General features: G+C 52.8%; 1 protein-coding gene across 3 annotated transcripts in view; it reads right to left on the bottom strand.

The window, feature by feature from the left end:
* The window catches only part of CAND2 (cullin associated and neddylation dissociated 2 (putative)), a 33483-nt gene extending 9048 nt beyond the window's left edge, over positions 1-24435 (bottom strand). For all 3 annotated transcript variants that reach the window (XM_013054762.2, XM_004738562.3, XM_004738563.3), the window contains exons 1-11: positions 24163-24435; positions 18528-18671; positions 15578-15732; positions 14790-14913; positions 12549-12814; positions 11038-11143; positions 10718-10860; positions 8633-8925; positions 7397-7538; positions 5560-7062; positions 3086-3181 (exon numbers count right to left, since the gene is read on the bottom strand). In XM_013054762.2, the coding sequence (XP_012910216.2) occupies positions 3086-3181; positions 5560-7062; positions 7397-7538; positions 8633-8925; positions 10718-10860; positions 11038-11143; positions 12549-12814; positions 14790-14913; positions 15578-15732; positions 18528-18671; positions 24163-24230 (3040 nt within the window). In that variant the 5' untranslated portion in view covers positions 24231-24435. The remainder of the gene's footprint in view (positions 1-3085; positions 3182-5559; positions 7063-7396; positions 7539-8632; positions 8926-10717; positions 10861-11037; positions 11144-12548; positions 12815-14789; positions 14914-15577; positions 15733-18527; positions 18672-24162) is intronic.
* Between the last annotated feature and the right edge of the window lie 509 nt (positions 24436-24944).

Raw genomic sequence — 24944 nt, 5'->3', positions numbered from 1 at the left:
AGATCAAAGAGGTGAAAAAACTTACACATTCACACAGCACTTCTCTGAGTATGACTTTTTATACAGTTTAGACTTTTTAATAACTACATTAATGTTCCATATGCTCTGTAAGTAAATAAAATCAAGAATGAGGTGAGTCCCTAAAGAAAAGCATAAAAAATAACAACAACCAAACCCCTAATTATATTTCAAATGATTAACATAACCATCAGGTTATGAGAGAGTGAAACAAGTCACCAAGTATCTTCTGAGGTATTTTGGTTAAATGCCCTCAAGCTAAGAACAATTGCTGACTTTTCAGCTCTAAAGGTTAGCAATTCTCAGTCTACTTTCTGTGTATTCCAGAATACATATCTTATAGGTAGTAGGAGGTAAGTTTCACCCTGTAAGAGAAGGGTATGGAATAGGAAGGAAGGAGGCTAAGTGGAACCCTGCAGTGCTGAACTGGAGAGGAGGTAACTCATGTCCATGTGTGTCTGTCTGTGTACACATACTCATACACACACACACACACACACACACACACACACTCCTCAGCTCTGTCTCTGAGGGCCTTGCAGCAGTGGCACCCCAGTAGCAATGAGCACACCTAGAGTCCAGATTTTGGGTCCTAAGTATCATTCTCCCCTCAAAAGGAATCAGGGCTCTCTGGAGAAATGGCCGATTCCTGAGCTGGGGCAGGAAACGTTCAAGGCAAGTCTAGAGCATCTTATTGTGCCAAAAAACCAGAATATGTCCAAAGGATGATGAAAACATGCCAATAGAACCTTGGAACCAGGGACGCCTGGGTGGCTCAGTTGGTTAAGCAGCTGCCTTCGGCTCAGGTCATGATCCCGGTGTCCTGGGATCGAGTCCCACATCGGGCTCCTTGCTCGGCAAGGAGCCTGCTTCTCCCTCTGCCTCTGCCTGCCATTCTGTCTGCCTGTGCTTGCTCGCTCTCCCCCCACCCTGATAAATAAATAAAATATTAAAAAAAAAAAAGAACCTTGGAACCATCCTGAAGGGCCCCCACTGGTCACACCTAAGACAAGCATGAGAGTCAAATAAATGAAGACGATAATAAATTACAATTCACTTAATGAAACAGGAGTCCATGATTCTATAATGACATGAATAAATCAATGAGTAAATAAATAAGTGGGGGAGAAGGAAAAGTTCTATTCCAGAGATTAGAAGGCAAACTAACAAATATGAAAGGAATGATGGAATCGAAGTCAGCATTTGGCAACTGTCAGAAATCACTGAGGCAGGAAAGAAACCACAATGGATGCTCAGTATAGTGGGCAGAAGTTTGATGAAGGGACACCTGGGTGGCTCAGCTGGTTAAGCATCTGCCTTCAACTCAGGTCATAATCTTAGGATTCTGGGACCAAGCCTCACATTGGGCTCCCTGCTCAGCAGGAAGTCTGCTCCTCCCTCTTACTCTGCCTCTCCCCCTGCTTGTTTTCTCTCTCAAATAAATAAATAAAATCTTTTTTTAAAAAAAGGAAACATGATGAAGAGGATATTTCAACAGATTCAAAAATGCTTACTCATTCCAAAGCAAAAAGTGATTTTAAAGATTTTACTTATTTGAGAGAGAAGTAGTGGAGGGGCAGAGGGAGAAACAGAGTCCCAAGCAGACTCCATGCTGAGTGTGGAGCCTGATGTGGGTCTCGATCCCACGACCCCCGGATCACAACTGGAGCAAAAATCAAGAATCAGTCACCCAACTGACCGTACTACCCAGGTGCTCCAGGAAAAAGTAATTTTAGAGTGGTGAAAACTGGATGTCTCCATCTTAACCAGGTGATCAGAGTTACCATGATCCGTCAAGGAGCAAACTGCCAATATGATGCACTGGGAAGAACATAAAATCTTTCAGCAGAGCAGGATTCAGACTGAGTTGGCAACCTCTGGCCCCTTGCACTGTGCCCTGCTGGCTCCTAGATTCCCCCATTCTCTCTGAGAACAAAACTGTGGGGTAGCTGGCAAGACCTGAGTCCAAGTCTCCTCCCTGAGCCTCTGCTTCCTCATCTGTAAGATGTGGCTGGGCCTACATACCATGCAGGGAGCTGTGAGAGTGAACTGTGGTGAGGTGTATTAAAGGACCTAGCCTTGTACCTGATACACAGTTCAGGTTCAAACATACAATAAGAACCAAACACCCAGGCATACAATAAGAACCAAACACCCAGGCACACATTCAGGCTGCCAGGCATGGGCAGCTCAGGCACAATGAGGGAAGTCAGGACTGGCGGCAGTGTGTGCCCCCTGGGTAAGGGGAGGTGATGAAGCTGCTGCGGACATTGCTGTGGCTTCTGGACGTGTTCTCCAATCCTGAGCATGGCCATGTCTGCTGATCTCTGGTCTCATCCAACAGTGCCCTGGCAAGTGGGGATCAGCACTCCCATTTTATAGCTCAGGATGAGATGATCTGTCCATGCTCACACAGCCAGAGAGAAGCAGAGAACCAGGCTGCCAACCCAAGACTCCCCACATTCCACAAGGCTGCCTGGAGGAGAAGGGCCAGATGCCAGTGTGGTCCAGTGACAGGCCTGCAGACTCGGAGCTTTGAATGTCTGCCTTCTCTAGGAAGAGCCTGGTCCCACAAAGCCCCAAAGAGAGGGCTCACCAATAAAGGCTACTTGGTCTCCTCAAGACAGAGGGTTCCTCAGACAGGGGGTAAGCTGCTCCCCACTCCAGTGCATGCTCCCCACTCCAATGCAGCCCTACTCAGCTTTGTGCCCGCTGAGACCAATGCATGTGAGAGGCTGGTGGTTTTCCACTTATAAGAGCCTGCATGTTCAGGGAGTACCTTCCTCTCGGTAATGGATAGGGTCTCTGAAATAACCTCAGAACCTTATCCCCATTCTACAGAGGAGGAAACTAAGGCTCAGAGGTGAGAAGGGGCATGCTAGGCTTACCCAGTGATTCAGTGCCAGCAGAGGGATTTGAACCCAGGCCCCTACTTCCTGTCAGGGGAGTGAGGTAGTCTCCTGGGTCTCCAACTCCCCTTGACTCATGTGTAAGAAAAGTCAGCTCAGACTCAAAGGCTGAGAGGGGGTACTGAATGGGGCCGGAAGCAGAGGGAAGGGGTGCTCACCAATGAGGCTCTTCAGGAGGGGATCAATAGGATGGGGCTGGTCAGAGATGAGGAATTTGACTGCTGTGATAACTGTGCTCCGCGTGTGTGGCCGACCTGCAGGATGAGAGGAATCCGCTTGGTGAGTGGCAGGGCGGACCCTGGATACCCGCAAGTCAGAAGGCACCAAGGCTCTCTGCCTCCCCAGGAGACAAAATGGGACCCCTCCCCTCTTTGGCGAAGTCAATGCTCCCATTTTCCTTGGCAGCCTAAAATTTATCCTTAAATTCTGTGACTGACAGGAAAACTCCCAGTTCTCAGGTAACCACAATGCAGGACGCAAACAGGGAACCAAGAACCCAAGACAGTGGTCAATCCACAGCCCAAAGACCTTTGCTCAGGCCTACGGCTGTTCTATTTTTCAGACACATTATCTCAATTAATCCTCAGGATGGTCGTGTAGATTAGTTAATAAATGGTAAGATAAATCAAAATGTTTCATAAAAATTATTATTTATCTCTATTTTACAGAAGAGGAAAAAGACCCAGAAAGGTTAAGTTCACATCTAAGGTCACACAGCAGATCCAAAATTCAATGGCTGATTCTGAGCCCTGGCAGGGCCCTCCTCCTCAGGCCTGCATCCCTCAGGCAGAGGCAGGTGTGCTCCAGGCAAGCTGAAGGCCAAGGGGACGCCAACAGAATTCAGAACACCCCCGAAGCTTGGTAATGGAGAAGACACTTAATTTTACTTTTCTGCCTGCTGAGTAGAGAAGGTGAAGAAAGGGAAGGAAATATACCTCCCGTTTCGGTGAAAGGAACAAATCAGAGGGGCTTGCTCCTCTCCTCCCCAGCACACAGCAGTGATGGGTTAAGGTTGTTTCCATCAGGCAGACTTTACATTCGAGATTCGGGGGAGAAGTTTACATTTGGTGCCGGGGTGTGAATAAGGGAATGAGTTAGTGACTTTGGACTTGCAGCTTTTCCCCTCTTACTCTCTCTATCCTGACTGGCTCCTAAGAATGTTCAGGGTGGCTGATGAAGACCTGGGCAATAGAACAGGATTAAGTGAATGTGAAATGAGGAAAATGATGGGGCGTCTGCGTGCCTCAGTCAGTTAAATGTCCTACTCTTGGTTTCGGTCTTGATCTTAGTGTCATGGGATTGAGCCCTGCTGTTGGGCTCCCTGTTCAATGGGACATCTGCTTACGATTCTCCCTCTCATTCTCCTCTCTGCACATGCTCTCTCTCTCTAAAAAATACATCTTTAAAAAAAATTAATTAAAGGGACACTTGGGTGGCTCAGTTGGTTAAGCATCTGCCTTTGGCACGGGTCATGATCCCAGTATCCTGGGATAGAGTCCCATGTCGGGCTCCCTGCTCAGTGGGGAGCCTGCTTCTCCTTCTCCCTCTGCCTGCTGCTCCTCCTGCTTGTGTGCTCTTTCTGACAAACGAATAAAGAAAATATTTTTTAAAATTTAACTATAAGATAAAATGAAAAAAAAAAAAAAAAAGAGGCTAGGAGCATGCCACGAATTTGGCTCCAAGCTTCCAGGTGGCTAAAAAGGAAATGTGACCGGTTAGCTGGCTCAACAGTGTGCATGAGGTAGAAACAAACTGGAGCTGGGGAATGGCAGAGCTGCTCCTCATCCCAAGACTCTGGCCTCTCAAGGTTCCTCATGAAGAGCCCTGTGAGTATCACAGGCAAGGTTCTCGACATGTTCTTCCTGTCCACACAGTGCTGTGAGCAGCTAGCTGCTGCTTCTAAACCTAGCATCCCCAGTCACTGCTTAACTGTAATCACTAACAGCAATGACAGCAGTTACTCCTTTAGTGTTAATTACACACCACACACCATGCACCCAGCATTTTGCCTGCATTCTGTCAATGCATACACCCACTGACCCTATCAGCAAGCCAGCAGACCAGCTCAAGGCCTAGAGGCTTTTCCTTCTCCAGGCTTCTAGGTACCCAAGAGCCCCACAGTTCCACCTGTCTGCTATCTTCCTCTGAGCTTCAGAATGCCCGGACATGCCCTTGCCTGACCACCCAAAACCTACCCTGGTTTTTGCCGGATCTCCCCTCCCCAAATCCCGAGGGATATGGCCCCCAGTCCTGGTCTACACTGACATTTGTTCCTGGCTCCAAGTAGCCCAAGAGAGTTGCACTCTCTTTAGGCAGAGAACTGCTTTTATTAACTTTCGCCTGGAGCACGACACTACGGTCCATGCCAAGGAGTACAAAAATGGCACCATGAAAGGCTTATTTTTTGAGGGGACATATTAAGCATTCTCTCTCCTCTAACCCAAAGAGTCCTGTGGGTGGAGGCAGCAAGTCTCTGAAGACACTGGGTTTGAAAGGCTTCCCTGCTTTCACCTTATCCATACGGCAACTCTCTGACCCAGTTGCTTGAATTAGCTCATTGTGAGTGGGCAGCTCAGATGCAAACTGCCTACTTCTGATCTGGAACTGTCTTTGCCCATGCCTGTGCCCCTACCTGCAGCGAGCTGCTTCCGGAATCGGGGCAGAAGGAATGGAGGGTTCGCGAGGACTAGCTTGCCGATGCACTCAGCCACCACCCCCCGAGTGCCCTCCTCGGCGCCCTCACAGCGCTGGAAGAGCAGGGCCCAGATGTCTTCAGCGTAGGGCTTCAGGCTGTCAGGCTGGGCAGCGCCCAAGGCCTCCCTGAGTGCGTGCAGGAGCAGGTACTGCCGCCGGGGCTCAGCCTCGATCTGCCCCAGCAGGAAGGGCAGGAAGTCGGGCAGGTTCCCAGCACCCACGCGGCCCAGCGCATAGGATGCAGCCGCCCTCACATCCTCACTGGGTGACCCCAAGGCTTCCAGGAGCACTGCCTTCAGCTCCCGCTGGGGGCCTGGCCCGGCCACCTGGCCCACCTCGGCCAGTGACAGGAACGCCAGGACCTTGACCCCTGTGCTTGAGTGGGGTGACCTGGCATCGCAGACCAGGCGGTTTGCTGTGCCTGCTGCCTCCTGGGGACAAGCAGCTGCGAGGGCCGCCACACACCGAGCCAGAGAGTGGAACACCTGCTTGTGTAAGCCTGGCCCACCCTCTGCGGCCTGGTCATAGACAGGTGCCGTGAGCATGCGGATGAGCTCCTTGTAGTCCACGCACGGGGGGCGGGTCCCCACCAGGGCCTGCAGGAAGCCTTCAGCAGCCGCCAGCACGCTGGCAGGCAACAGGGGTGAGCGCAGCAACCGCAGCAGCTCCGAGAGCACAGGGCCGCTGACCTTGGCCAAGGAGGCTGGCTGGGCCTGGGTCATTGTGGCAAGGAAGTCCACGGCCAGCTGGGCCACATGCATGTCACTCTCACTGACCAGGGCAGGCAGCTCGGCCAGTACTGCCTGCACAGCACTCGGCGGGAGGCTATGTCCCTGGCTCTGGGCCAGGGCGTCCAGGGCAGCCAGCGTGGCCAGCCGCAGCGCCCGTTGGTTCTTCCGCAGGAACGAGGCCAGAATGGGCAGTGCCTCAGCCACGATGGGCTGCAGGTCAAGCTGCAACGGGGACATGGCCACCAGCGTCAGCGCCTTGACAGCAGGCAGCCGGGTGATCTCATTCCGCAGGCGGTCCAGGAGAAGCAATAGTGATGGCCCTAGGTCGTCCCTGAGCCGATCACCCAGGTGGGCCACAAGGTGGCCCATGCAGGAGATGGCGCGCTCCTTCACCTCCTGGTCCAGGTCAGTGGCACGGAGCCGTGCCAGGGTGGCTGCAGACATCTCTCCAACGTATGGTTCAGGGTCCAGCGTCCGAGGCCTGTCCAGGGGCCACAAGGCCCGCACCAGCTCCTGGAGCACCAGCAGGGCTTCAGCCGCGATCTTGTAGAAAGGGTCAGCCACGCAGGCCATCACAGGTGGCAGGAGAGTTGGCAGGTGTGAGTGGAAGGCCTCGGCTGGCTCTGTGCCCAGCAGCCCCTGTAGGAAGGCCAGGGCGTCCATCCGGATAGTGGAGGAACTTGAACGGTCCGCCAGAGAGAAGACAATGCCTGTGGGGTGGGTGCAAAAGTTATAGGGCCACAAGCAGTCCCTGGTTATGGGGGTGGAGCATCTGCAGGAATCTGAGCTAGACCCAGACCCCTAGGCTCTTAGGCTGCAGTTTCTAGAAGGTCAGGGCTTGTCCAGCGCCAGAGGGGAGGGACACAAGGCCAGGAAACCCTTCTGAAATGAGGACGTAGGGCCTGTACCCCAGCTTTATTCTCACTGCTGGCAGTGGGGAGCCACCGTAGGTTGCTGAGCAAGGGTACCCACAGGGATTAAGGCCTGGGGTCTAGATTCTGGAAGAGCCCAGGACAGCAGATAGCTTGCTGCAGTCCATCCTACCTGCTACCAGCACAGGCATGTGCTCTGCCAGGCTGCCAGGGAGGACCCCCGCCAGCTCGGTGAGGAGGCTGAAGCAGCCCTGGCGGGCCCTGACGCTCCAATCCTTAAGCTGCCGCTGCAGGGCCTTGATCACCAGAGGCACCTGTGGGCAGTTTGCAGGAGATAAGTGACCACCCAGGAAAGCTGGCTGTCCCACCTAAAAGTGGGGCGCTTTGCCCTGGGACAGGCCCATGGAGGACCCCCAGTGGAGGAGGATTGCTCCATCCCCAGCTTTCCATCACACCCTCCATACCAGACACCTGATTCCATATGCAGACCCTCTGCAGTCAGTCCTGTTCCTGGGCCCTCTTTATAGATAAGGAGCAGGCCAGAGAGATGAAGTGACTTGCTCCAGGTCACCCAAGGCAGTCTGGCTCTCACCCCTACACTCCATGAGGGTTAAGCACTGGGGCCCCTTTCCCTTCCCTTGCTAGATTCTCTCCCCAGAGGAACCCAACTGTCCCCTGAGCTTCCAATGCCAGTGAGGCAAAGACTCCCAGATTTCCATCTCCAATGTCAGACTTGTGTGCTTGCCGCCCAGCGGACCTCTGAACATGGGCATCCAAGGACCTCCCACATAAAAGTCCAGAACAGAACTTTAGATATTCCCTTCACATGTCAAGGAACTGCAGTTCATGCTTTAGCCAGAATCTGGCATTCACATGACATCTTCCTGTCCCTCACCCTCCACATCCAATCCATCAGTATGACCCCAAAACTTCCCCTCCAGTTTAACCAGTCCTCTTTCCCCTACTCCCAGCCCACAGCATCATCCCTCCCACTTGGACAACTAGCTGCTGGCCTCCAGCGGCTATTCTTTCCCACCTTGTTACAGTCCATTTCCCCCCCATACAGCAGCCAGCATGAACTCCTTCAAATGGGAACAGGATCCTGTAATTCCCCTCCTGTGGCTTCTAGGCTCTTGGAAGAAAACTGAAACTCCTTCTCAGGGGGCCAGAAGCCCAACTGGCACCGTCTGTCTGTCCCTAGCCTGTGTGGGACAGGCCAGTGTCTTACCTGCCACGGTCCCCGCTGGGCCTCAGCACCCAACAAGGACTGGGGACACTCAGGGCTCAGGGCACACACCTCAGTGGGTGGACAGACGGTAGGGCAGCGGAACGATGGGAAGGTGGATGGATGGGAGGGTGAGTCCTGAGTCGGGGAGCGAGGATGGGAGACAGAAGGAGGCATGCCCACCTGGCTGTGCAGCGCGTGGAGGCTGATGCCTGTCTGGGTGGGCTCCTCCATGGACCCCATCCACCCCTTTGGGGGTCGCATCTGCCGCAGCAGCACAATGTAAGCCCCGAAGACATCGGCCTTGACATTCTCCTCGCGTTCCTTGAAGCGATGGATGAGCGCGGGTGCCAGGGTGCGATGGAAGTCGGGCAGCAGGTCAGGCCGGGAGCCAATCAAGGCTGCCATGCACTTGGCTGCGGCCCGGCGCACCTTCCAGCTCATGTCATCGTCATCACTGTACTCATCTTCACTCTCTAGGGCAGGAACAGGATACTCATGGAGCCCCTGAGTGCTGCAGCCTGGCCCCACCAGGGCTGCCTGCCGGGAGGGGGCTGGGAGGAGGGAGCCAGGCCTGTTCCAACGTTTGATGACTCTTTACAGGCTATGAGGAAGGTTGCCTGCCCTTTAATGAACAACTACCGTGTGCTAGAGGCAATGCCGAGCACCTCAGATCCACAACCTCATGTGAGCCTCACAACTGACTGCCTTGTGAGATGGCGGTTATTTTCCCTCTGTAGAGATGTGGAAACTGGGGAGAATGGTTCATCCCAAGTTACTTGAGCAGGGATATAGCTGGAGTGAGACCAGGATGCTCCCTTTGCCTCCAGACCCTTTACTGTTTTGCCTATATCAGGGACAAAACGAACTTTACAGTCATTAGTGAGGATTTCAGAGAATCCATTTAGGCACAAAATCCATCCTTGGTCAGAACTGAACTGTGTGATGTTTCACTTATTAGGATTGAGAAGGTAGAGATGACAGGCCTTGCTTTGGCTTCCTCCCTCCCTCTATCTCCAGCCTCTCAAGTCCTGATTCTGGCTTCCAAGCAGGACTACTAACAAGGAAAAGCTGGGTTTGTGTGGCTTTCTATTCTCCAAGTACCCCTGAGAGGACAGAGCTCATCAAGTCTTCACCACACCTCAGGAATGAGGGTGCCTTCTTGTCATTTTATAGATGACAAGAATAAAGCTCAGAGAGGGTGAGACTCTCCTGAGGACACACAGCTAGGAAGCAACAGAGCTGAGATTCAGGCCCACGAGGCCCACCCATACACCTAGGGAGACACACATGAAGCTAAAAGGGGGATGGTCCTAACTAGGGACATCACCAGGCACAGACCCAGAAGCCAGTGTCTTCTCTCTACCCACGCCACTCTGTAGATGACTTTCTACAACTTTCAGAGCACTGGTGTCTGGAGAAGCCATAGAGGGCCATGTGGATGGTCCCATGGATATGTCTGTCACCAGAGCAGATGTCCTCTGATGGACTGTGGTTTGTTACCTCCACCCTAGGCTACCCAGAAAGAAACACCCATAGCTCCAGGCTACTGACGAGAAAATGCCCATCCTCCCTGACCTGGGATTCGAGGCCCCAACATGCAAGTCCAATCTCATCTCCCACCATCCCATCTTATTCTGAGCACCCCACCAGACCCTAAGTCCCTTTCCTCCATCAATGCCCTGCTTCTAGGGCCCAGGGCCATCAGTCTGGGTGACAGGTAGGACAACAGGCACAGAAGGAAGGAAGCCACTGCATCCATTTCCTATCCAGGCATCTCTCCCCTGTTAGTATCTATCAGTCCACCATTAGAGCTTCACTCTGCTGGGTTAAAGCATCGCTTGGAAGCCATTACTAAGGAGGCAGAGAGATGGCAGCATAGAGGTGGGGATTCCAAGGCCCAGTTTTGCCACTTCCTAGCTGTGTTATCTCAGGCAAATCTCTTCTCTAAATCCAGGTTTCCTTGTCTGAAATATGGTGATAACAACAAGCACCTGGTTTTCTAGAGTTATTGGAAGGAGCATGAAATGAGAATGCTCAGGACACCAGTAGATGTTCAGTAAATGGCAGCAATTACCACTATCATTATCCAGTGCATAGGGTGGGGGCTTTGGGGAACCCAGGTCACAGAGGGCAGAACTGGAGACCAAGGAAGATCAGGATGGAGGTGCTAGGTGGGCCTTGTTTTTGGCTGGGGAGGTGGGGGGTATCCCAGGAAAGCTGCACCCATTTCTGCCTTCCAGCCCCAGTGACAAGTTGGCCACCCACCTTGCTCACTGAATTCATTATCTTCTGTCTCCATCTGCTCCTCATCCCCGTCACTGTCGTAGTTATAGTTCGGGTCATGCTTCATGTACTGGAGGCAGAGACTGGTCACATTAGGCACATGAGGACCCATCTCCTTGGGGCACCTGTAGGTGGGATGGGGGGGAGGCTCTGCTGGACAGGCAGGAGAAGGTAGGGGGTGGGCCCAGTGGTGAGTCCTGAGATCTAATTATTTTGAGGCCGGCATCCTGCCCCACCCCTTCCCCACCAAATTCCCAGAGAAACCCTGGGCCCCCATCTCCTGGCACCCGCACTGCACCTACTTCCTCAGGAAGGCCTCAAGAGCCTGGAGGCAGGATTCCCGGAGCTCATCGTCGTCCACGTTGCAGAACTCCTCCACCAGGGGCACCAGGCGGTCCAAGTGGGCCCCTACAGGGCCAGTTGTGTCACTGAGGGCCAGACACTTTCCCAGGCTCCCTCAGCCCACAGCACTTGTCCCTGCTCTTGCAGCCCTGACCACTGCAAACTCAACTTGGTGGCTTCAGAATCAAGCAGATGTCAAGGTTCTAGCCTTGTCTCTGCCATCTAAGAGCTATGTGGCCTGGCCTTGGGCACACCACAACACTTCTCTAACCTTAGTCTTTCCAACAGCGATAACAATGCCTACCAGGCAGAGATTTGGGTGAAGGTTAATGACATGATCCACATAAAGAGCTCCCCCTAAGTCCTGACACATGGTAGGCACCCAAGAAGCATCTGTCGTTGAAACTGTTACTCATGTCCTCATCTTCTTCCCTGCACTAGGTTGCAGCCCTGGATGGGAAACATGGAAATGCAGGTACTGCTCTTATGCACCAGGCAAGAGCAGCTCTTGGTGCTTTAAAGATTATCCTAGCCCTTCTTCAGTCACAGACTTCCCCGTTTTCTGTCCAGCTGACCATGAACCCTAGTCTGGTCCTATGCAGGCTCCCTCGCAGGTTCATACTCCCAAGAGTGACCAACTGGTGGCTGTTGTTTGAGGGGGGAATATGGACAGAGCATGAACTTCGGGGTGGGGTCCCTGTGTGTGTTCATAAAATCCCTTAAAGTGAGAGAGCCAGAGGGGAAAAAGGTGCAGACCATGGCCAACTCTCCCCACACTGTTTTGTTGCAGCCCAGAACTCCAAGGTGCTTGAAAATAAATGCAAATCTGCAGGATTCCATTTCTATAAAATTCATCTCTGGTGACAAAAAGCAAAGCAGTGCTTGCCTGGAGTGGACTGAAAAAGGGCACAAGGACACTTTAGGGGGTGATGGAAATGTTCTGCATCTTGACTGCAGTAGTAGTTTCACAGCTGTCTGCAAAGGTCAAAACACACTTAACTATGCACTTTAAGTAGTGCAGTTTATTGAATGTACATTATGCCCCAATAAAAAATTTTAAAAATTCAAGCTTGGCCTCTGGCTTGTTATTAAAGTATATCTGTCAAAGTAGGAGAATAGAACATACTGTATTTCATTGGGTGTTATGATTTATTATTATCCACGAGCCTCAGAATAGGTAGGTCAGGCTCCGAAGCACATGGAGCTCAGGGCCCACCCACTGCCTCTCAAGCTCCGCCTCCCGGTTTCAGGTGTGTCAGCCACGCCCCCCTATCTGGGAGGTGGCGGACACTCACACTCCGCCCCTTATTCTCAGCTCGGACCCACCCCTCACACCCCCCCCCCCCCCCCCCCCCCCCCCGCACCTCCCTGCCTCAGCAGCGCCACCTCACCGAGGAGGTCTCTGGCCCCAGGCTCCGCAGCACCTCCCCTCTTCGGCCCCGCCCCTTACAGAGGAACTCCACCCCCTTACCGAGGCGGTGGCCTGCCTGCCGGCCAACGCTACCCAAACATTGGATCAGAGTGCGGATGGCGGCCGGGCTGGCAGGTGCGCGGGGGCCGGGCAGCCGATCCAGCAGGTGGTCCGCGAGCTCCACGAAGAGGTCGGTGCTGCAGGCTGCCGCCAGGTGGCCCAGTGCCCCGACTGCCCTCTTGCGCATGGCCAGGCGTGGGCTGTTCAGCTGAGGCAGCAGGCAGTGCAGGAGGCTGGCGTGGAAGGCACCCAGAGGGGCACCCAGCCTGGGGAGTCATAGAGGATGTCGGACGGGGCCTACCTAGCAGGCAGCCTGGGCTAGGCACCTCTCCTCTGCCCAGTCTCTCCAGGTCTCCTCCCCATAATTATGATAACCCAATGGTTCTTGGTAAATGGAAAGGCGCCCTGCAACGGTGTCGAGTAATTATTTATTATCACACAAGAGAAAGCAGAGAAGGGAAGGGACTTTCTCGAGACCACTTAGCCAAGAAAGACAAGGCCAGGACTTGAATCCAGATTTCCAGGTTGCTAGCCAGGGGAGAAGCCCTGATGGTAATGGAATGTGGGGGACACCAGTGGGGCTGATTTCCTAGGAATGTGGGCACACTCTAAACACACACACACACACACCACACACACCCTATTAGTCCATTCCCTTCACTGAGACCACAGTGGTCTAAAGTCTACCTCTGACCTGATCAGTCCTCTGCCTAACTCCTTCAGTGCTCTTTGGATAAGCTGAGCTCTGGGCTCAAGGCAAGAGGCAAAACCAGAGAATGGCTTCTGCACAGGGAGAATGCAGCCCCCTACCCACTGGAGCAGCCTCTATCCTCACCTTGAAAACCAGGCTTGTGCATTTTCTGTCCCATACGTATGCTGAGACTTTTTCTTCTCTTGCTCCACACAAACACATTGGCCTCACACTCCTATATCCAGCCCACCTCTCTCTCCTAGATTTCATTTTTCACTTGTTTGTTCACCTACTATGCTACAGGGCCTGTGTTGGAAGCTTGGGGGAAATTACACTGGCCCTAGAGCCTGCCCTCATGGAGTCTTTGGTTGAGTGGGTGGCCCCCAGGCACCTCATATTCAACATACCTCAAATGAACTCCCCACATACCTGCTCCTGTTCCCAGAGTGCACCCCACCACAGCCAATGGCCCTGTGCCTGTTCTCCCCAGTTAGTAAAGCCAGACTCCGCAGGTGTCATCTTTGAGTCTTTGCCCCTCACCCACCCCAAGTCCTGTGGAGTCTATCTCCTACATACAACCTGAGGGTCCCCCCAGAAGCCTCCTAACCAGTCTCCCTGCCCATTCAACCCCTGCCATCTACCGTACACACAGCAGATAAGGAGTATGAAACACACAAATAGGCACAAGGCATTCCTCGACCTCTGCCCTGACCCTTGCCCCCACTCCTCACACATTCAGTATCATCCTTAAGTCACCCAGCCTGCAGCTCCTGCTCAGCCCTCGGCCTCATCTCTCCACACCAGCCTCTCCATATTATGCCCCAGCCCCATGCTGTCTCACACAAGCCCCAGGATCCCATGTCTCTCTAGCCTCTGCCTTCTGGGCCGTGGGCAGTGTCCCCCTTTTGCCCACCCAATCCTGGCCAAGTCCAGCCCATCCTTGAAGGCTCATCTAGCAGGACCCTCTCGAGGAAGGTCTTTACCCCCAGCTCCTCCTCTGAGCTCCTAAAGGTTCTGCTCTTTCCTGTACTGTTGTTCTTACTGCACTTAGTTTATGCTGTTTGTGAGCTACTCCCTAGGAGGGCCCAAGACCCATGCAATACCCTATTCCCAGCACCAGTTCAATACCTGACATCTTTCTGGGTCATGGTGTAGGTGTTAAGTCTTGGGACGTTGAATGAATGAACAGTTTTAAAGTGTACGGTGCAATTTAAAACGAAGGCCCAGCTCTATTAGACCAAAAGAAGAAAAAGAGGAAGAGGATGAACACACATAGGCTTCGGGGCTTGGAGTGACCTGAATTCAAACTCCAGGTTCTGCCATTTACTGTTACCTTGGTACCAACAGTGTGACCATGGGCAGGGCTCAGAGACTATAGAATTGTGATGAAGGAGCCTCTCCTTTGCAGGGCTGCTAGGACACTTAAGGAGCACGGAGCACGAAGCACAGAGCCTGGCGTGCAGTTAAGTGCTGGCTCTGTGGATCTGAATCCCTCTCTGTCCCTGTGTCGCCCTTCCCCCTTCCTCCTTGCCTAGGGTGGCCTCCCGCACCTGCTCAGCATGTCAGAGAGGATGTCCAGGGCTTCCAACTGCACAGCCACATCCTCTTGCTGGGCGATGGCGCTGGTGAGCTGGCCAGTGATCTTCCGGCACACGTTGGCAGCCAGGCCAGAGCCTGCACAGAGCACAGGGATGGCACAGTGAGGCCCAGGGCTGGCTGCCACCTCTGGTGGCCCTGCTCTGGTTATATTCCTGAGCCTACATCCCCAAGAATCCAGCTGACCCTGGCCTTGACTGGCCCAAGGTCTGACCCAGAGTCTGACAGCCAGGGAAGCTGAGGAATTGATGGCTGACTCACCCCATATCCAGCTCCTCTGCCTTGTACCTGCTAACGAGGGAGGCAAGGAAAGCTCCTTGCCTAGATTCCCTTCTTGCTAGCAGGGGCAAAGTGATCCTGATCCGGCCAGTGAAATATAGGTCAAAGCCTTCTGAGGGCTTCTGGGGAAGCATGTGCTATTCTTAAAAGATGCACAGACCTTACCCCTGTCCTAATTGAGCTGCTGAATGAATTGGTGCAAAAATGGAATGATTGATCCCTCCAGAATTCTGTGAGAAAAGCAACCCCGAACTCCCTCAAGCTGTCATTAGTTAGATTTTTGTTACTTACAGCTAAAGCCTTCCTGACACAGAGCCAGAACTTAAACAAAGCTGGGTCTGAATTTTCTGCCACTTACTAGCCGGCTGGTGTTAGTAAGTACCTTCACCTCTCTGGGCCCCAGTTTCTTTAATCAGAAAGTAGGACAAATAATGACAACGCCTAATCCCTGGGACCTGGGTACCTGTGGCTGCAGGGGGGAGCTCCGACAGGACAGTCTTGAGGCCGATGCCAGCGATGTCTCGGAGCTGCTCCTTATCTGACCGCATATTGGCACAGAGGGCATCCACGATGGTCTCCACCTGGTACTCCTTCACTTTGCCCACCAGAGGACCCAGGCTGAGCAGGGAGGGAAGAGGACGTCCAAAAGCCCCAGGCTCAGCCTGAGTCATGCTGCCCCTTAGGTTCCCTCAGGCTTGTGGGGCCACATGTGCTGAGGAAAAGGTCCCAGATTGACATGGGACTCTCTATTTTCCAGAAAGAGAGGCAACCTCTTGTTCTGCCAGCATCATTCCTGGCACCTTCCAAGCCAGCACCTACTCCTGGGTTTTGCATGTCAGTATATGGCCAAACCCCTGAACCTAGTAACCTCAGCTGGAAACCATGGAATGCCCTAGAGATTCTCAAACTTGAGCGTGTATGAAAATCCTCTTGGAGGAGTTGTTAAAACAGACTTCCAGTCCCCACCCACATTTTCAGACTCAGGAGGTCTAGGTGGGGCAGGAGAATTTAAATTTCTGGCAAGTTCTCAGTGGATGCTGATACTGGTGATCCAGGGACCACACTTTGAGAACCTCTGCCTTAGAGCCTTGTTTTGCCAATCACAGTCACAGAGCAGCTTCACGAGCATCACCAGCATCAACCTGGAACTTGTCAGAAATGCAGAATCTCAGGTCCTACCCAGGACCTATGGAACCAGAATCTGCAGTTCAACAAAGGCCCCAGGTGATTTGAATCCACATTAAAATTTAAAAATAACTATACCAGATACACTTGTTCTCAGCTTTAACTGTGCACTGCTATCACCTGGGGCATTTAAAAAACTGCTACCTGGGTGCTTGCCTCAGAAAATCTGAGTTAGTTGGTTTTCAGGTGTGGCCTGGAAAGTGGGAGTTTGTTCCTGTTTTTAAAATTTTTTTAATTAATTTATTTAAAAGATTTTATTAATTTATTTGACAGAAAGAGAGATCACAAGCAGGCAGAGAAGCAGGCAGAGACAAGGGGAAGCAGGCTCTCTGCTGAGCAGAGAGCCTGATGTGGGCCTCAATCCCAGGACCCTGAGATCAGGAACTGAGCTGAAGGCAGAGGCTTAATCCACTGAGCCACCCAGGAACCCCTGTTTCTACTTTTTTAATTCCCTAGGTGATTCTAACATGCAGTTAAGATTAAGAACCTCTAACCTAAATGAATTCTGAGATGAGGGTATGCCTTTGAATGGAGATTTCCAGGTGCTACCTTCTCACCTGCCTACCTCAGACTCCTCCCTCCACCTCTCCGGCTCCTGAGTCCGAATCCCTGATGGGGAATACATAGATTTAGCAGGGGTCCCAGGGAACTGCAATGCATACCAGTTTACAAACCGTGGCTCTCTTTTGACGGTTTTCTCCATCAACTCTTCTAAGTACTCATGTGGTCTCCCCTTTCTGCCTTCTATAGTTTGATTAGGGTGTAGTCCCCTCAGGAGAGTTCTAGAAATTTATGGGGGCCTTTTTTGGTCATATCTGATGAAATGTCACTTCTGGCTTTTATTTTGGGGTAGGGGGATGCATGTGGCTGGGAAAGACAATATTGCAAAACAAAATATGTTCCATGTCCAGCTGGAGTTTCTAACACCCCACTGGGCATTTGTATAGAAAAAAAAAAAACTTTCCATAATTATCTGAGTCCAAAATCTAATTTCAATTTGCATACAATTTACATATAAAGTAAAAAGTATATGCAAAGTACTTTTTACATTATTTTAGTAAGTTCTAAATTCCCCAAGAAGGAAGATTGTACTTTGTTTTCTGGAAAATTACCAGATGTTTGCCATTTCAGGAAGTCTCATGGCTAATTCAGAAAATCAGCACCACTGCTGCTCGTGGGAGCTGAGTCCCCAGCATTCGCACCTACCTGCCAAGGGCCGCGGCATTCACAGTTAGTGCCGGCTTCTCATGACTTTATTATCCCCTCAGTCAATGTGCCCAAGCATTCACATACGGGAACACACGCTACTGTATTGTTGGTTCTGCTGGTGGTAAACCACCATCCACCCTCTCTCCCCGACATGGCCAGAGACATGCTTCCAGACTACAAACATGACCAAGTCACATTCCTGCATGAAACTCTACTGAATTTCCTCTGTTCTTGGGATCAAGTTGAAATTCATGAGGATGGCCCAGAATGCCTGGGTCCAGCTCACAGAGTGCCGTTCCACAGGCAATGCCCCAATTCTCTGTTGACTGTTGATTCCTGCCATTCCTCAGTCCTCCACTGACCCACACCCTTGTGTGCCCTGCACACACCTCGTCTTGTTTTTTTAGCTCTAAAGGTAACTGGCCAAGGTCTCAGGACTACAACCTCAAGGTGCCTAGGGCAAAGGCTTTTGGGGCCCCTCTGGCCCTTCAGCTCTCACTACTCCCTCTGCTTGCCCGCATGACCTTCCAGCTGCTGGCGCCTGCATCTCACCCTGAGGGCTTTCTCTGGCAGGAGGGGTGATAGAATACATAGCCCTCCATGCTACATACTACCCCAGGAGCAGCCCTCAACCAGCCTGACAGCCCGTGGGTAGAACACTCCACAGGGCGTGTCCTACACTATGTCCCAAAGGCCCCCAGTAGGGTTAAGCTCCACTGGCCCACAGCAGTAAGTTGCCTGATCTTTCACACATTCTTGGCTTTCTTCCTTCCCTCCCTCACTTCCCTATTCCCCTACCGGAGTTTTCTGGGATCACTTCCCAAATAAAATTGCACTTGAATCCCTGCCACTAGGTCTACTTCTGGGGGATCCAGACCAAAGCACTGTCCAACTCCTTTGGGGCTTCAAGAGCTGCTCACAGCAACTACTCTCTCAGAGACTGTCCCCCAAAGGGACAGGGACCCCGGCTGTCCTCCCACACCTGGCCTTGCCCCATCCCCACAAAGGCCAACACTCACCACTTGACGGCCAGGTTCTGCACCTCACCGTTCTTGTCCTCCAGCAGCTTCAGCAGCATCTTCACCACCTTGCGCTCACTATCCTCGTCCAGCTGGATGGAGTCCTTCTGCAGCTCTGACATCAGGTCACTGGTGGCCATGAACCTGGGCAGGCGGGCAAAGGAGGATTACTGAGCAGCTCCTGGGCCGCAGTGTTATGGGCAATATCTTAGAGTTCCCCCAGGAGGAGACCTCCATACAAAGACTGAAGGGCAAGTAGATTATACGGGCTGGAGGCGCAGTCGGGCCACCACCAGAAGACCCACGGGTGAGATACCAGCCGCCACGTCCTAGCAGACTAGGAGTGTCAGAGCATGCTGGCGAAATGCTGAGTACTTTGAGTTTGGTGGCCCCTGCTTCTATCACTCATGGAACTGTGAACTTGGACTAGTCACCTCTCCTTTTGGAACCCTAGTTTACCTGTCAGAAAAATGGGGATAAGCAAAGTGGGGTTTTATGGAAGTTAAAATGAAATAATATGCGTGATGCCCTGAGCACACAGTGAGCACTCAGTAAGTTGCACCACCATTATCATAACAGCTTGCTACACCATTCATCTCATTCATGCCAGAAGGTTGAACAGACACCTCTCGATCAGACAGGTGGAGTGGGGCTAGCCCTGACCAGCTTCGCCTCAGAGAACCCACTCAGCCCCTGCCTGCAAACCACTGGTTCTCAACTGTAGCTGACGTCAGAATCACCTGCAGGGCCTGTGAGACACTGCTGGGCCCCACTCTCAAGGTTTCTGGAATCAGATCTGAGCTGGGGCTCAAGAATTTGGATCTCTCACAAATCCTAAGAAATAGGGACCACACTCTGAGAACTCCTGCCCTAGGCCATGCTAATGGGCTGCAAGCATATCTTAGACACTGAGGTCAACAGCTGGCCAGTCCCCAGCCACGGCTCCCTGACTCTGGGATGGGCATCAGAGCCAAGAGCTGCCCACTCACAGATGTGCAGACCCATGTGGCCTGATACCGTGTCCCGGGGAGTTGAAATTGCAGAGGGAGTCTGAGCTGGGAGGCCAGGAGCTGGAGCTGCAGGAGCATCATGGTTCCTGCCCAGATTAAGAGGGCAGAGCAGCCTTTACCTGGCAGCCCTCAGCTGTGTCCTCCTTGCAGATGTTTTTCAAAAATTCGATTTAACAACAGTGAGAAACTGGGGGAGTTGATGTAAAAGTTGTTAATTACCAGATTCTCTTAAAAATAGTCTTTGTTTGTTTTGTTTTTTAAGATTTTATTTATTCATTTGAGAGAGAGAGAGCATGAGCAGGAAGAGGGGCAGAGGGAGAGGGAGAAGCAAACTCCCAGCTGAGCAGCAGCCCTACATGAAGCTTGATCCCAGGACCCCGGGATCATGACCTGAGCTGAGGGCAGACACTTAACCCATTGAGCCACCCAGGTGCCCTGAAAATAGAGTCTCTGAATACAAATGGGCCAATATCCCCTGGTGACAATAACTGTCTGGTCAAGGCACAGCTGCCCTCATTAGGTGGGACACTATCTCCAGCTGACCAGGTTTCCACCAGGCCCACTGCACCTGTTCACTGGGTCTTGCCAGCATTTGTGAGAGAATGGAGGGGAAAAGAAGCAGCAAAGTCAGGGCCAGAGAGTGGCAGTCCCAGAGAAAGTCTCCAGCTTTTGCTGACCCACCAGACCACCCTGCCTCCTCATACCAGCTTTGTTTTAGGCTTGAGCTTGCTCTACCAACAAGAACCCCAAGCATCCTGTGGGGGTCCTTCCCCAAGCATCCTGTGGCAAAATCGATCACAGTCAGGATTCCAGCCTCTTCTTTGCAGGCTCAGACCTGCTGCTTGATGTCATGGGGAGACTCACAGCACCCTGTTGCCAGGAAGGCACTTGTCCATGTCACTGCTATTTATTTTTAACAGCTGGGATTAGCCTCAAGCACTGAGAAAAAGGAGGAGGCTGGGCTGGAGGCCAGGAGGGAGTGGCAGGGCTGACTATGCCCACCTCTGGGCCTGGTCGTTGCAGGAAAAGCAGCAAAGGGAAGGTGAAGGAGGTTTGCATCTGGGCCAGGCTAAGGCCTGAGCTAGGAACATGCACTCCTAGGTCTGCCTGGCTGAGGGCACATTCTGAGATGGCAGGCAAGGGTCTCTAAGCTGTATTCTGCTGCACATGATAGAGACCCAGCTCAGCCTGGCAACTGAAGGAACATGTTCCTTTGCCCAAGATGAGCCTCCTGTCCCCCTCTTTCTTCTCTGTGGAACTCCTATTCAATTGTCAATGACCCAGCTCAAATGTCCAAGCCTCAGAAATGACTCCTCTGATCACCGTGCCTTAACCCCGACCCACACTCCCTAATCACACTTGGTTCCCCTGGACAGGATTCTCTCAGAGCACTCCACATTCCTCATTGGAGCACTCCTCAAACTGCACTGCACACTTGCTTACAGTGTGTCTCCCCATTAGAATATGAACTCATGGGAGCCCATCAGGTTCATCTCTTGGACTCCAGACCCAGCAAAGAACAGGTATGGAGAGGCCCTGGGAGATAGAGTGAGGGCAGAAGGGAGGCAGGGAAAGAGCCAACCCCTGGCAGCCAATAGCTGTGTGGAAACCTGGACTCAAAAACCAACCCTTCTGAGATATGCCTCAGCATTTCAGACACCCCGGAGTTCTTGCAAATAACCAGCTCTCAGAGAAAGAAAGTCATATTGTAATACGTACATGGTATTGACAGTGGGGGATGTACAGCAAAGCATATAACTGGGTAGATAAGAGTTTGAGCACTGAAGTTTGCCTTTTTTTTTTTTTAATATTTATTTATCTATTTTAGAGAAAGCATGCAAGGGTGGTGGTGAAGACAGAGGGATAGGGAGAGAGAATCCTAAGCAGACTCCACACCAAGTGCAGAACCTGACACAGGGCCCAATCCTACAATCCTGAGATCATGACCTCAGCTGGAATCAAGAGTCAGTTGCTCAACTGACAGAGCCACCCAGGCACCCCTGAAGTTTGGCTTTAAGTAAATATATAGGTCTTGCCACTTATCAACTAGGTCACCTTAGGCGACTCCTGAGTCTCAGTTTTCCACCTTTGAAATGGGAATTTTCTTTGCCTCCCCTCATAACATCTTCAGGAGATTTCAATAGGACATCCAGCTCTTAGCATGAGGCAGATGGGGAAACCAGGCTCAGAGGGGCTGCACGAAATGCCCAAGGTCACACGGCAAGTTGGGAGGAGCCTCAGCACATCATTCAGGTCTCCTAACTCTTCAACAAATACTACTGTTTTTGAAAAATGATTTAGGGATTCCTGCAAGACCCCCACCCCACCCCAGTTTATCCATCTGTCTGCTAGAGTCTGAGTGGGAACTGAGCAGCCTCCTGCCCACAGAGGGACAACAGGAATCAACGGCTTATGTGACCCTGCCTGGGACCCCCACATGCAGTCACCACCTGCCTCTAGAAGCCAGAGGGCACAGTTTCAGTTTCATTCCAGAGAGACAGCTCAGCTGAAACACTTGGCCACATGGGCACCTGGACAGTTGGTCAGCAGGACCCAGCTTTCCCGGTATTTGGACTTTAAAAATAGACACCTTTCTCATATGCTTGGGATGGTTTTAAGTGTTCTCCAGCAGAGCAGGCTGAAAGGGCTTCTCAGGCTTTGGCAGGAGCCAACTCCCTCTCCTAGAGACTGGACCCAGGGCCCAAGAGACAGGGGTGCAAATCCCCTCAACCACTAGCCGGCTATAGGCAAGTCACTTCAGCTCTCTGAACCTCTGGAGAACAGGAAGGACAATCACTACCACCCAGACAGCTAGGTGAAGTGAATGAGACTGCACTGGACAGCCCAGCAGGGAGCCCGGTACCCAGAAAACATTCACTGAGCACTTGCTGTGTACCCAGAACAGGCTCGAGGATGCAAAAAGGAAGCACACAGTCCCAGTGCAGGGGTTCTGAGTATCTCAAGGCTAGAAGTGATGCAGTAGAAATGTCGGGCGGGACAGGTGCTGTTGGAGCCCAGGGGAAGTGCCAGCCCTGCCTAGGTGTCAGGAGGCATCCCAAAGAGGGGACAGTGAGTTGGAGCTAGCCAGATGAAGGGAGGAAATGATGGTGGGGGGGGGAGGGACTACAGATAAAGAGTGGGGAGAGGGCATGGCAGATTTCTGATGTGCGCATAATCATAAGCATCAACTTACTAAGCACTTATCTGGTGTCAGCCACGAATCAAAGCACGAATCAAAGCATTGCACATGTATTAACTCTTTTCAAATTCACACCAACCCTCTGAGGTGGGTTCTATTATTATCCCATCTTCTGGAAACAGAAGTGGAGGCTCAGAAGTCTAGAGTCACACAGCCAGCAAGTGGTTGGGGGCAGGATATGAACCCAGTACCGTGGTCCTAAAGCTCTACTAGAGGCTGTTCAGGGGTGCCAGGAGAAGGTGGGAGTCAGACCAGCAGAGGTGAGGAGTCCTCACCTGTCAGAGGGCTGGTTCAGATAGCCTCGCTAAGATCTCAGCCTCTGTGTGAAGACTGACCTGGATTTGGACCCCACATCCTCCACTTCATAGCTCTGTGACTGCAACTGTCCCCTTCCTGACTCTGAGCTTCCATTTCCCTATCTGTAAACTGGGGATAAAGTGACAGAATGTTCAATAAGTGGGCTATGTTGTTTTCTGTAGGCTCCTTTCAGCTCCCAGGGTCCAGAACTGGCTGTGGGACCAGAGCCAATCCCTTCATCCCTGGGGGCCTCAGTTTCCCCCTGAGGATAAGGGGGTTGGAGGAGAGGTTTCCTCCATTCTTTCCAGCTCCGTTCCGGTGTGGCTCAGTGATGTCTGGCGAAATGGGAACAAAGAGAAGGGGAGTGGCACCCAAAAGCTGAAGCCCCTACCCCAATCTTCTTCCTGGGACCCGCAAAGCCACTCAGCCCAGACCCCTCCTTCAGGCTGTGTCAGAGCAAACCTGGGAGGGGCGGGGAGAGTAGAAGGTGCCCTGATGAAGCGCAGGCTGGAAGTCTGGGGTGACTTTGAGGAGAAGAGGGCGGAGCTCAGGGTGCAGAGGGTAGCGGTGGAAAAGTTGGTCCCGGGGTTGTGGGCCCGGGAAGGGGCTGGGTTTCAATGCGGGAATGAAGAGGCAGGCGCTGGAATCCCCAAGGAGGAGCCGAGGGCTTCACCGTGGGTAGAGGTCGGGGCCCTGGGTGCGTCAGCTGGGAGAGATGAAGGTTGGGCACAGATGGAGAGAGAGTGTGTTGAGGTGGGGGGCCTGGGTGCGTCAGCTGCGGGGAGAGATGAGGGCTGGGCACAGATGGAGAGAGAGAAGGCACAGGAAGGGTGCCGAGGGGAGGAGGTGGGGCTCCGATCAGGCAACAGGGCAGGGGCGACGCGCGAACGGTGGGAGACCAAGCAGGGACTGCATCGAGGGCAGCGCTGCGACACGGGGAGCAGGGTGCCAGGGGCAGATGGCGGGAAAGGCAGGGGCTGGGGTCTCGGTCACGGGAGGGATGGAGCTTAACGCGGGCAGAGGGATCGGGGCTGCACGCCCGTGGGGGATGGGCCGGCGCGGCGGGAGGCGAAGAAGGCCGGGGTTTCAATGGGAGGCGCAGAGGCGGGGGGCCGGCAGCAGGGCGCACCTGAAGTCCTTGTCGCTGGATGTCATCTTCTCCAGGAGGCTGGAGATGTGGAAGGCGGCGGTGCTCATGGTGACTGCTCGCCGCGGGGCAGGCCTGCGGGAGCGAATATGGCGGCACGTTGCCCCCTCCCCCGCCTAGCGGCGCCGGCTGGACTCACCGGACAGAAATAGCAGCCCCCGCCCGGCCCGGGTGGCGCAGCGCTCGCGCCGAGGCCCGGGCAGCCGCGGGAGGCGGAAGGGGGCCTGCGAGAGGCTCTGCGGTCTCCGCCCGGGTATCAGCGACAGCTCCGTGCGTCGCCCGGCTCCAACTTGCACCCCACACCCCCAGAGACGGGGAACTCACCACCTTTCACCGACAAATGCCTCCCTATGATTCCTGTGGGTCCCGACCATTGTTGCATGCCAGGCGCATGGGATTGTAGAGTCTCATCTTCGAATCCCAGTTCCGCCGGTTCCTCTGCTATGTAGCCTGGACCAAGTTACTTTACACCTCTGAACCTCAGCGTTTTCATCTGTAGGCATACAAGAAGCAGGAGTTACTGTTGTAGGTCAGGCCAACCAAAGCACTTCCACCCTCCAACCCACTCTTCATGCTAACCTGCTTCAGAATCAGGCAGGATCTAAAAGATGTACCCAGTCACCAGGTCTCCTGCCTGCCATCTCCAACCCTCAGACCATAAGGTCAGTTTCTTCATTATATAGAGATGCAGCTGAGAACCAGAGAGGCAGAGACTTACTAAGGATCAACAGCCAGTAGATCCGCAGTGGAATCAAGACTGACCC

Source organism: Mustela putorius, unplaced genomic scaffold, assembly GCF_011764305.1.
Source record: "Mustela putorius furo isolate JIRA1106 unplaced genomic scaffold, ASM1176430v1.1 tig00003850_pilon_pilon_pilon, whole genome shotgun sequence".
NCBI lineage: Eukaryota > Metazoa > Chordata > Mammalia > Carnivora > Mustelidae > Mustela > Mustela putorius.
The sequence above is the reverse complement of the archived record's forward strand: the minus strand, read 5'-3'. Positions and strand labels throughout refer to the sequence as shown.